The sequence below is a fragment of the Neoarius graeffei genome, chromosome 25, assembly GCF_027579695.1.
Source record: "Neoarius graeffei isolate fNeoGra1 chromosome 25, fNeoGra1.pri, whole genome shotgun sequence".
NCBI classification, from domain to species: domain Eukaryota; kingdom Metazoa; phylum Chordata; class Actinopteri; order Siluriformes; family Ariidae; genus Neoarius; species Neoarius graeffei.
Genome location: NC_083593.1, coordinates 22320499 through 22333302, shown reverse-complemented (window position 1 = coordinate 22333302; position 12804 = coordinate 22320499). Strand labels below are relative to the sequence as shown.

The 12804-nt window shown below is 41.7% G+C and overlaps 2 protein-coding genes across 6 annotated transcripts in view; one reads left to right on the top strand and one right to left on the bottom strand.

The window, feature by feature from the left end:
* Window positions 1-12804, bottom strand: part of nsun5 (NOP2/Sun RNA methyltransferase 5) — a 62052-nt gene that overhangs the window by 32897 nt on the left and 16351 nt on the right. The window contains exons 1-2 of one of the 4 annotated variants that reach the window (XM_060909010.1): window positions 4881-12722; window positions 3540-4583 (exon numbers count right to left, since the gene is read on the bottom strand). The exons of 2 other annotated variants lie outside the window; for them this stretch is intronic. In XM_060909010.1, coding sequence (XP_060764993.1) covers window positions 3540-4025 — 486 coding nt within the window. In that variant the 5' untranslated portion in view covers window positions 4026-4583; window positions 4881-12722. Of the gene's footprint in view, window positions 1-3539; window positions 12723-12804 lie in introns of those variants that run through there. One more of the 4 variants, XM_060909009.1, reaches the window with a different exon arrangement.
* On the top strand, window positions 1229-3246 carry LOC132873439 (SWI/SNF complex subunit SMARCC1-like). 2 transcript variants are annotated; one of them, XM_060909012.1, is made up of 4 exons: window positions 1229-1586; window positions 1823-1900; window positions 2059-2178; window positions 2600-3246. In XM_060909012.1, the coding sequence occupies exons 1-4, from the start codon at window positions 1235-1237 to the stop codon at window positions 2983-2985; spliced, it is 936 nt and encodes a 311-aa protein (XP_060764995.1). In that variant the 5' UTR covers window positions 1229-1234; the 3' UTR covers window positions 2986-3246. The 2 variants fall into 2 exon arrangements, with proteins under 2 accessions (XP_060764995.1, XP_060764994.1); XM_060909011.1 differs by having other exon boundaries at window positions 2008-2178.

The following is a 12804-nucleotide window of genomic DNA, read 5'->3' as shown; positions in this document are numbered from 1 at the left end:
GAAACATTTAATATTTTGAGATAGTTTTTTTTTTTGCACTGTAGGCCATATAGTCAGGGAGCATATGTAACCTACTTTGCAAAATTTGCCAAGTCTGGTTTCTCAGTATTAACCCTTTATTTACACCCCAAACAAATTATTTTTACTTCTTGTAAGGTCAGCAATCACCATTTTCACCAAAAAAAAGGAAATGCTAAAAATATCGCATGTACAAACGTAAAAAACAAACAAACATACATATATCCGTATCACTTAAGTCCATCTATATAACATCTGTATTCTTTTTAAAAAATATTACCTGTTTACTAACTTTGTGAATAGAAATCATATATTTACATATCAAGTTAAGTTTAAAAATGAGACATTTAAGTACATAGAGAACATAAAGCCAGAAATATTTTACACTACTGCTACAGAACTTGAGAATATTTGTAGCTTATCTGCATTCCAGAACTCGGGTCACAATCTCTCATTTCAGAAATTTCCGTGATGCATTTATTACTAAGCTGCTAGCAGTTTGTTTTTTTTTAACGTCCAAACTACATCAAGAAGTAACACTTTGCCTAAGGATTCAAACACAAAACATGAAGATAAAAGCAGTTATTGGTAACACATATGACCAGAACAGCCACTGGACTATTTTCAAAAGTAAACAATGTCACTTTCACAACTAGACAATGTCAGTTTCCTCTGTATCTGCTGGACTGTCTGTTGTTCTGTATGGAGAGTGCATGGACAGATAAGCATCAGACATCAGATATTTCAGTAACTCTATAACTAAGAGGTTCACTAGTTAGCTACAATTTGTAAGAAAAAGAGTTATATTCTTAATTATGGCAGACATCTGAGACAAGCATGCAAACATACAGATAGGCAAAGATAGACACAAAGAAGCGACTAACTTGCTGAAATATTTTTGCAACAAATCTCAGAGTTATGGGACCCCAACAGAAAACCCTTGTTAAACACTTTTTTTCATCAATCTTGAAACATACTTTTAGATAAAGAATCTATAGAGTAACAAACTCCTAAAAGCAAAAAGGTGTCAGTTGAATTAAGCACTATTCGTACGGAATTAGTATTACCTGTGAACCTATAGTAATTTGTAAATTCCTACCCAACCTCTGTGTTAAATCTCTTGCATTTGCACGGGATAAACAAAGTCCGTAATTTACAGACATCATGACCAGATATGTCGTAACATCCTGTACTTCTGCTGCACTTGAGTGACAAAATGGCAACAACTTCAGCTCACGCTTCGTCTACGTGCAGAGCAGCAGCCAGAAGAAGGCAAGCGAAAACACGCCATTGGACCCGTGAAGAGACCGTGAATTTGATATCTGTTTGGGCTGAGCCACGTTATCAAAGGCAGTTTGAGTCGTTGGTGCATAACCACACGGTGTGGGAGAAAATATATGAAGAGCTTGTGCGCCGCTGTCCTTCGGTTCACGATTTTGGCGATTGGGCCAAAATGAAAGACCGCATGGATTACCTCAAACGCAAGTACAGGGAATGCCTCAAAAATAAGAAGACTGGGTCCACACCGAGTCGGTGTCCCTATTATGAGGAATTGGACGCAGTTTTGGGCAAGTTAAAACATTGACTTTCACCTGCGACGTTAGCAAATTAGCTGCTAGCATGTAGTTGTTAGCTCGTTATGCTAGTGTTAATTTCACTAACATTAAGGATAACATATGACACGTTTAACACACGTTTAGGAATTTGCTACCTGACAAACAGAATTCCCTTTTCGTTTGATATATCACATGCTAATCTGTTTTCTAGCACACTAACTTTACTGTTTCTTTCATTGTGCTGTTAGGGTGCAGACCCATGAACAACCCAGGGGATCATCGACTGGACAGGGGGAGTTCAGAAGAGGAGGAGAATGAGGAGTCTTGTAAGTACAGTATTAACTTACAATAGGTTGGTAGACAATCCAATGTTGTAATCACATATTGTGTTTGATTAATTTAGACGTTTTTGTATCTTAATGACAACAGTCAGACAGTAGAGGACAAGAGGTGACGGACATTGCCCAATATTGTCTGTGTTCAGCTGGTGAGTCACCAAGTGGGCATCAACTGGGTGAAGATGGTACAGAGGGGGTGGAGGATGAGGTGGCAGAGGATGAGCCAGCGGTGGATGAGCCTTCAATTGCTGAACCTGATCCTCAAGGTGAGATCTGTGTATTAATGTACTGGTAGTAAAATTGATTGATCTGTATAGATTCAGTTAGATGACGCTTGGGATGAGTGTTTGTGGTGTGTTTTCAATAATATTTTAATTTAAATTACATTATGCGAGATAGTACCTTTATCTCCAGGCCTATGAGTAATGCCAAAATGGTACAGTTTCTCCTGGCCATGTTGACTGCTGGCAGAGTAGCTCACAGAGGAAAAAAGTCAGGAGGCCCCAGTGCATATGCTGACTGAATCAGTTATGTCATATATTCCTATCCACTACAAAAAAGTGAATTAAAAAGACTATATTTGAGGAATGTAATTGAAGCAGAATGCATTTTAAAAATAGTCATACATGCAATTTCATATGTAGTATGTATCAAGTATGTTATTTGAAAAATGAAATGTTTTTACAGCACAGCGCCGAAGAAAGGGCCGTAAAACTCAAATGATGGAGGCCCTTGAGAAGGGGTTGGACCGGCTGTGTCAACATGACTATGCCTATGAGCGAGAGCGCCTGGAATGGGAGGAGGTGGTGGAAAGGAAGCGGATGGAACTAGAAAACAAAAGGTTAGAATTTGAAATGAAGCGTATGGAAGCTGATGAACATAGATCTAGGGATAACAGAGACCTCATGGCCCAACTTTTCCAGTGCATCAGGCCCCCAGCCCCCTTCTCTTACATGGCACCACATATGGCACCTCACCCATTTCCACCACCCCACCAAGGCACATCTACGGAGTGCTATCCTACAGCCCCTGAACCCCCCTGCTCCAGCAGCACACCAGGTCCAATATTATGACTCCCCCTAGAGACGGATACATAGGGTTTCTCTGCACCTCCTTCACCTATTCTATCAGGTTTTAGGCAGTCATTTGTTTATTTTTGTTCTTGTGTTTTAAATGAATCCTTTTGCACATTTGAAGTCTGTTTATAAGACAAGTGAGCCTTTTCCATACATATCTTTGTATTTTTCTATTTTATACTTGTCAATGTTGACAGCATATTTAATTTGCACTTAATGTGTAAAAGACAAGTGAACCCAAGCCTTTTCTTTATACATCTTGATATTCTTTGTTTTATACTTGTCAATGTCGACAACACTTGAAACAATTTTTAAAAACTGAAACATTTGCACTTTATTTTAGAGAAAAAGTTAAGATACATTTGAATAAAAGTTTGAATACAACTGAAACTATGAGCCTCTGCACTTTTTTAAAAAATGTAAACCTAGAGAAATTGCATGGTTAAAACAGGAAAGCATTATTTTAACAAGATTTGAAAAAAAACTTCTCAGGAAAGCTCAGCCATTGTATTTGATACAAATTGTCATTGTAAAGTGTTGATATGGGCTACCAATGCTTCTCGTATGCGCTCTGCTGGGGAGAAGTCATCAAGTGCACCCTGCTGCTGTGGTCCTGCCTCTGGCTGCTCAAACATTTCTTCCTGGGTTTCCTGGTAAGCAACAATCTGCATCTCACAAAAGTTGTGCAACACTATACAAGCAGCTACAACGTGTTTCACTCTTTTGGTTTCGGAATCATACCTCTTCATTATGCATCGCCAGCGACCCTTGAGACAACCAAATGCATGTTCCACGTGTATGCGTGCGTGGCTTAGGCAAGCATTGTAGGCTGCTCTTGGTCCCCTTACTCCATCTGGGAATGGCTTCATAATGTTGCTGGTTAAGCTGTACGCAGAATCTGCTACAATCAGGGCAGGTATGTTGACCCCTTGGATGGTCCTGGTGACTGGAGGGAAAAAGGTGCCATCCTCCAGCTTGCGGCACAGACGGGAGCACTCAAACATATGCGTCATGGCACTTTCCAGGCCACCCAACATCAAAGTCCATGAACTTGTAGGTGTGGTCTACAAGCCCTTGTAGTACAACACTATACCACCCTTTTCTGTTGTAGTAATCAGGAGGATAGCTTTGTGGGGCAATGATTGGAATATGTGTGCCATCCAAAGCACCAACACACATGGGGAATCCTGTCTTCCTCTCAAAACCAGCAATGTGTGATGTGAGTTCTGGGACAGATTTTGGCCTCTTCACATAAATCTTCCTGAGTTCGCTCAGCGCCTCGCACACCTGCCAGATGATGTTGCAGGCTGTGCTGGTCCCAATACCAAACAGGTTGGCAACGTCGTGAAACTCCACATTACTAGCAAGCCTGCAAATGGTGAGTGCCACCCTCTTCTCTAAAGGTACTGGTGCCAGCATGTTAGTGGTTTTGGGGTTGACATATGGGCGCAGCTGGTCACACAGTTTCCTGAAGGCATCTTGGGGCATTCTGAAGTTCAGGTACCAGTCTTTCTCCACAAAGTTCCCAAGCACCTCCATTTCCCAGAAAGACTGGCCTCTGTCCCGTGGTGTTCTTTGAGGGTACCATACATCAGCTGAAAGGAAGAGGTTGGGTAGGTAGTGTAAAGGTGTCTGCTAACAATTCAGTACAAGCATGTTGGCAGTGTTGACATATTACTGTAGTAAGTATATGGATAAATTAACAAATAAGGATTAAAAACAGTTGGCATAAAAATAGCACCAAGTATCCAACCTATTAGGAATTAATAAGAAATGCCCGTCATTGATAGGCAAAAAGTCATAGGCCACAACTTCAGATAGCCGTCAATATTGCTATGTCCATGGAGGATATGGCCTGGCTATAGCTATGAAATATTAAAAATGTTCCTTACCGAAAGCAGCCACACAAGTCATCCAGGTCAAAAATCTCCGAGCTCTCCTCTTGGATTTCTTGCTGTTTTTGGGAAGCAGATTCCATGTAGTGTGGTATGGGGCACGACTACCACTTGCCCCTAAAACAGTACTCATGAAAATTTCAACCGTAGCCTCCATTAGCCTACTCACAGTAACCGGAAAAGATATAAAACGCACGCAATTACAATAACAAACACGGACATGCGTATTCGCACGGGACTAGTATTGTCACTGGACGTCTGTGTTTGACAAAATATAGTAGGTAATTTGCGGCGGAATTATTACTTTACAAATTATAGACATGGCGCATTCACACGGGACTAACATCTCAGACATTATCTGCAATTATTACAAATCGCCAGAGGTTCACAGGTAATACTAATCCCGTGCGAATAGTGCTTTAGACTGAGCGGCACACCACCTCTGAGGTTCGAACTGATCCCACTCAGTAGTTGAGGTCCTTTTAGGGTTAAATGGGTATTCTAATGTATGAACCATGCTTTTGACCCGAGTAAAAAAGGTTGTGTGCCACACATAACACCTATAGAGATCTTGCAGTCACGTGACCGGAAAGTACACAACCGCCATCTTGTCGGTCAAAAACACCGCTGAATACTGCTGCACTCGTGTACAGAATGGATCAATTTCAACCGACGGACTACACGGCTCATTTTTCTAATGAACAGATAACTAGATATATGTCTAAAATAAACGATCTACAGATTTGTAACCCTTATGGCTTACCGGACGGAGTTTTCACGACCGGATTTTGAACTGCCAGCGGAATACCCAGACGTGTATAATTACCTCATTAACTTTCCCTCGCTGTTCAGTGGTGAAGCACTGCATGCTTATAAATCTCTGGACAGTTATCTTTACAGAAATTCAGGATTTGTCAGCGACTCAGATGTGGCATCTTGTAAACAAGAATCCTCATTGGATGGGTAAGTCACTTAAGTATTACTAGTACTGATACTAGATACACTGACCAGCCGATTATAGAATAGAATAAGGTAATTCCAAATCGTCCGTCTTGTTTACATGGATCTGGCGTTGGAGAGGTAGAGGCTTAGCAGTGGAGGTTTGAGTGGCTGTTTTCTGAGCTTAGTCAACAGGCCGGCTCTGCAGTCTCTCTTTTGCTTCCGCTCCTGGCGCCGCCTCCTTCGCTTTGCTTCCGATAACAATCCACGGAGACCCCGCTGGTCTCGCTATCTCGTCCAGAATGTTTTTTTTTTCTCGTCCGGAATGTTGTGCATGCGATGGAAATCGCTACAAACCGTCATTTTCTGCTGGAAACCAATGTCCAGTAAGTCCATACGGTTGTAGTGGATATTGAAGTCCGGTACAGACGAACAACACGCAAAAATACACACAAAAAACAAACGTGCACAGGTAGGGAGAGCTTGTAGCCGCAACCATTGTAGTAGAATTGTATATAGTAGGGTTTTCCAGAAGAAAAGGTAGAAGTAAAAGCAGAAGTAGAACCAGAAGTAGAAGGCGGAATATGGCGTTTGACCGACAAGATGGCGTCTGTCACAATCTGGATCGGCTGTGACGTCACATGCAAGTGCTCCATTATGGATATAATAATTGCATATTAATGATGTAATACTTTTATACCAATTTCCTACATAAGGTTTCAGGGATCTTTTTATGCGCAAAGTTCCCCTGCATAATTAACTATGAAACAGCAGCCTACAAACATTACAAGTCCAGATTTATGAATTTATATCTGAACTTGTATATTACCAAAAACAAGACTTGGCAAATTTTGCAAAGTAGCCTCCAAATATAAATAAATACCGCCTGACGAATAATCATCAAAATAGTTTGAAAACATTTTAGTTTACATGTAATGAGAATATATTAACCTTTCATCACTTGGCAAGAAACCAGACTTTTATATTAACTTTTTTGCTTTTCACCCATGAGTGTGTCACACTGTGCCAAAACCCAGGACTGAGAAACAAACGCTGCCATGGAGTCCTCGCCACTCAGGGAACTGATGTGCGCCCTCGGTGTCACCCAGCAAACTCAGCACCAAGAGCTGGTCACCCTGTGCACCGGGCAGGACCGGCATTTACAAGCCCGGCTCAGGGGCCAATAGGAGGCTTGTCAGGTGTTCCGGAGCCCAGTTACACTGGAGGATACCCCAGCAGCAGGAATCACCGCATCCGTGGGCTGCCCTCCCATCACCCTCACCAAGATGGGACCTCACAACAACCAAGTGAGAGTAATCGATGGTCAAACCTCCAGCCTCATGTTGCACTGTCCTACCCATACTTTGCCATCTTCTTCACCAGTGACACAGAGAATTTCAACACAATGTCAGAATTTAGTTTGATTGATTATGAGACTCTTGAAAAAACTGTACAAAATCTCAGTTCCTCAACATCTGAATTGGACATTCTGCCCACCAACTTTAAGTCTGTTCTTCACCTTATAATTACAGATGTGCTTCAGATCACAAATACATCCCTAGAGACTGGCATTTTTCCTGCGTCCCTGAAAAAAGCTGTTGTAAAGCCCCTACTTAAAAAGAATAATCTAGATGCTTCAGTATTGAACAACTACAGGCCAATATCAAATCTACCATTCATCGGGAAAATCCTTGAAAAAATTGTCTTCAATCAATTAACTGCCTTCTTGATATCAAACAGCTGCTTTGATAACTTTCAGTCAGGATTTCGTGCTAATCATAGCACTGAAACAGCGCTCATTAAAGTTATAAATGACATATGTCTCAATACTGATGCAGGCAAAACATCGGTCCTGGGGTTACTGGAACTCCGTGCAGCTTTTGATACTGTTGATCACAACATACTGCCATATCGACTTGAACACTGGGTTGGGTTGACTGGTAAAGTTATCAATTGGTTAAAATCATACTTAAAAGATAGAAGCTTCTTTGTTACCATGGGAAATTGTACCTCAACATCAATGTCCTTGACCTGTGGTGTCCCCCAGGGGTCGATCCTTGGACCATTACTATTCAACCTTCATATGCTCCCACTTGGACAAATTATCAAGAACAACTCAGTGTTGTATCACTGCTATGCAGATGACACCCAAATTTATTTTGCTCAATCACCTAATGATTATGCCCCCCTTGAATGTCTCTACCAGTGTATCGACCAAATCAACAACTGGATGTCACAAAATTTTCTCCAGCTGAACACAGATAAAACAGAAGTAATTCTATTTGGGAAAAAAAGATGAAAGACTCAGGATTACCACTATTCTTGACACAAAGGGGATTAAAACAAAAGATATGGTTAAAAATCTTGGTGTTTTCATTGACAGCGAGCTAAACTTTGACAGTTACATGAAAGCAATCACTAAATCGTCATTTTATCACCTAAAAAACATTTCCAAACTAAGAGGACTTATGTCAAAAAATGATCTGGAAAAACTTATACATGCCTTCATCTCTAGTAGGATTGATTACTACTTGACCCCAAAGCCGCCGCCAGAACCGCCATTTAGAATTTGAGCCGCCGCCAGCCAATAATTTTGTAAGCCAATTTGAGCCGCTATCTAATAAAATTTGGCTGAGCCACTAAGAATTGTGTACATCAAATAATGGGTTTATCCACATCATGAGCTACAAGAAAAGTGACACAAACATGATCAACTGTACACACTAGTAGTAACACAATAGAGATGTATAGGCATACACTGTAGAGATTTAGAACTGATATCACAGCACAGAGAGCTACCACAAGCTTGCCGTTGTGACTACCTGTCTGGCTTCCCGCCCCTCACACCGTTACCACGATACACTGGGGAACCCGGGAACCCACCCAGAGCATCAATCGACTCCGATATCGACGAGATGGCTGCATTCTTTGCCGCTGCTGAGGGAAAGTGTAAAGGTATTTTTTTGTTTGTTTGTTTCACATACTTCGAGATTGATAAAAAAAAAAAAAAAAAAAAGTACTCCACCACTCTACTTTCATCATAGTAAGATAGCTGCCAGTCCTTCACTGGTCATTGCTAGTGAGAGTAGATAGCTAGATGCCTTCCTCGAACAATCCAGATTAGCTTATTATTAGCATTGAACTACAATCTTGCTAGATTTATATTTACAATGAAGTAAGAGACCAGGGTACCTGTGGTAATTTGCTATTTATTCCCCCCGTTTGTTTGATCCGTTCGCCCGGATATATGCCACACAGTGACGTCCAGTATCAGCCATTTGTAGCCATAAACATTTTGGTGGCTGCAGCAGCCATTAAGGTTTTAGCTGAGTCAGCTAGCCAGCCAATAATTTCATCAGCCAGCCATTATCCTGAAAACAAACGGCTTCGGGGTCTAATTACTACAATGGCCTTTTCACAGGCCTGCCAAAAAAGACCATCAAACGACTTCAGCTGGTTCAAAATGCAGCGGCTAGGGTTCTCACACGAACAAAAAGAACAGAGCATATTACTCCAATTCTAAGGTCCCTTCACTGGCTTCCAGTAAGCTACAGAATTGACTTTAAAGTATTGCTGCTGGTGTACAAATCTCTAAATGGTACAGGGCCCAATTACCTCTCTGATATGTTGCAGCGGCCTAACCCAATCAGATCTACCAGATCGCAGCAGCAAAATTTACTGGTAAAACCTGTTAAAACAAAGTGTGGTGAAGCAGCTTTTAGCTACTATGCAGTACAGCTATGGAACCAACTCCCAGAGGACATTAAAAATGCTCCTGCTGTTGGCAGCTTCAAATCTAGATTAAGACCAGGCTGTTTTCAGATGCTTTCTGCTAACTGATAAATATCATCATCTTTACATGTTTTAAACCTTACTTAACTTTTACAGTCTTTGCATGTCTTAAACTTTACTTAACTTTTATTCCATTTTATTCTGCTGTTTTTACTGAACTTTCTCTCTTCTTCCCCCTTTATTTTATGTAATTTTATTTTCTATTGTTTACTGTTTTGCTTTTACCTCTGTAAAGCACATTGAACTGCCACTGTGTATGAAATGCGCTATATAAATAAACTTGCCTTGCCATTATTAAGGACAGGCTATATTGAATGGTGCAGGACCCTCAGAATAAAGAAGAGACAACACAGTTGTTGGTCCCAAAATGCCATAGGGAACTTTTTTTCCCATGTGGCTCATCATAATCCTTGGGCTGGGCATTTAGATCAGAATAAAACAAGCACTTCTCATGACCCACTTCGATCAGCCAGGAATTCACACAGATGTCTATAAGTGGGCTTGTCGTGAATGCCAGCTGGTGAATCCAGCAGCTACTCCAAAAGAGCCACTGCACCCATTACCTCTAATAGAGATCCTCTTCAAGAGAAATGGCATGGATCTAGTCAGGTTATTAGATCAACCTGCATGAGGGTATCGCTTATGTTCATCATAGTGGATTATGCAACACGATACCCGGAAGCAATGCCTCGCCGCAATCTCTCTGCACGTAGTTTTGCAGAGGCACTCTTCTGCATTCGCTTCCGAGTCGGGATTCCAAAAGAAATCCTGACTGATCAAGGCACTACTTTGTCATGTACACTATGCTGACTGTACAAACTATTGGGGATTAAATCAATTTGTACTAGTTTTAACCATCCGCAAAAGGATAGACTGATAGAATGATTAAATCAAACACTTAAAAACATGATTTGCAAGTTTGTTCACAGGGATGCTAGAAACTGAGAGAAGTGGCTTGACCCTCTGTTTGCAGTGGGCAAGGTCCCATAAGCCTCCACCAGGTTTTCCCCATTTGAATTGTTATATGGGTGCAAGTTTCGTGGCATCTTAGACATCATTACAGAAAACTGGGAAGGACGTTCTCAAAAAAAAAAAAATGAAATTCAGTACATTCTTGACTTGAGAGCAAAACTCCACACACTGAGTCACATAACACAGGAGAATTTGCTACAGGCGCAAGAACATCAATCCCACCTGGACAACATAGGGACACGGCTAAAGGAATTTGCACCAGAAGATAAAGTGCTCATTTTACTGCCCATGTTGAGTCAAAATTACTCACCAACTGGCAAGGGCTCTTTGAGGTCACACGGCGAATCAGGGAAGTCAATTATGAGGTCAAGCACACGGATGGGGAAATACTGGTCAAATTTACTACCTCAACTTCCTGAAACCATGGAGAGAGGAGGTTCCTGTGGCTCTGGTAGTTCCCAAGAGGGTGGAGCTGGGACTGGAGGCAAGTCCAAAAAGTGCAGCCCAATTCACCCCGGTCCCTTATGGAGACCACCTCTCACAGTCAAAGAGCACAGGTTATCAGGTTGCAGGAGGAATTCTGCAATGGTGTTTTTGCCTCTTTCCAGTCACACAAACCTCATAGGGCACCACACAGAGACTTTCCCAAGGGTGGTGGTGCAGAGCCACCCATATCAGCTCCCTGAATACACGCACACGTGCACACAAAAATGAATAAATAAAAATAAAAAAGTGGTTTGGGATGAATTCAAAGCAATGCTCAACATGGGGGCAACTGAGATAATTGAGCGACTGGAGCAGTCGGGTTGTCTTAGTTCCCAAGACCGATGGGACGGTCTGGTTCTGTGTAAACTCTAGAAAAAAAGTTAATGCGGTGTCTAAATTTGACACATGTCCGATGCTTTGTATTGATGAACTGCTCAATTGGTTAGGCACACCTCACTTTTATTCAACCCTGGATTTGACTAAGGGAAACTGACAGATCCCCTTAACTGCATTATCCCGTGGGGAAAAAAAATGGCCTTTTCCACATCTTTTGAGTTACACCAATTCATCACCCTTCCATTTGGGGCCCCAGTGTCTCATGGACAGAATCCTCCATCCCCACAGTGTGTATGCCACTGCCCGTTCAGATGACATCATTATTTATAGTAATGACTAGCATCGGCATTTACAACACCTGAGGACTATCCTGAGATCGCCGAGGTGCATGGGACTCACAGCAAACCTGAGGGAGTGTGCAATTGGGTGAGTGGAAGTACAGTATCTGGGCTTTCACTTGGGTCATGGGCAGGTGCATCCCCAAATTGATAAGACAGCAGCAATTGCAGCCTGTCTGAGACCCAAGACCAAATAGGGGATGAGGCAGTTCCTGAGGCTGACTGGCTATTATACGTGGTTTGTGCCTAATTTTTCAGATATCACCAGCCTGCTGACAGACCTCACTAAAAAGGGGGCACCAGATCCAGTCCAGTGGATGGAGTCATGCTAACAAGCTTTTGCACAAGTTAGAGGTTTTGCGTGGGGTCCCACTGTTGCATTCACCTGACTTTTCTCTCCCTTCTGTTTTGCAGACTGACACATCAGACAGACGGCTGGGGACAAAATTGTCCCCAGCAGGTAACGTGATGAATTGCAACTGTGGTTAATTACTGGCTGTCTACTAAGGTGTGACTTGTGTTTTTCAAATAGCCAGTAACCAGAGAGAGAGCTGCGTCACCCCACGTGTAGCGTCTGTGCGCATGCACATGGGAAAATAAAATCACTGAAAGATGAAAGTGAAGGAGAAAAAAAAAGACCTTGAGTTGTTAAGCCTGTCTCCCAGTTCCTCATTCCCCAATCCATGAATGTGTCACACAGTTAGATTGTACACTTTGTCGCAGGTCTAGTTAATCTTTATTTCGTTCCCCCCCATGCTGTCTGTGACCATTTTCAGTGGCATCCTTAGTAAATATAATGAACTGATGTTACCTATATCCTTGTCCAATTAGTGAACTTGAAACATTCTCCATTTACCATAACAAAGCAAGGGCACTGCATCAGCATCTCTTTCAAGCGGGAAAAATCAAAATGAGACAAGAGACTACTAGTGTTACGTTGAATATAAAAAAGTGTACATACCCCGTTAAAATTTTTTTTTTTACATCAGAAAAACCTAAGACCACGATAAATAATTTAAAAAAAAACTTTTCCCATCTTTAATGTGATCTATAACCTG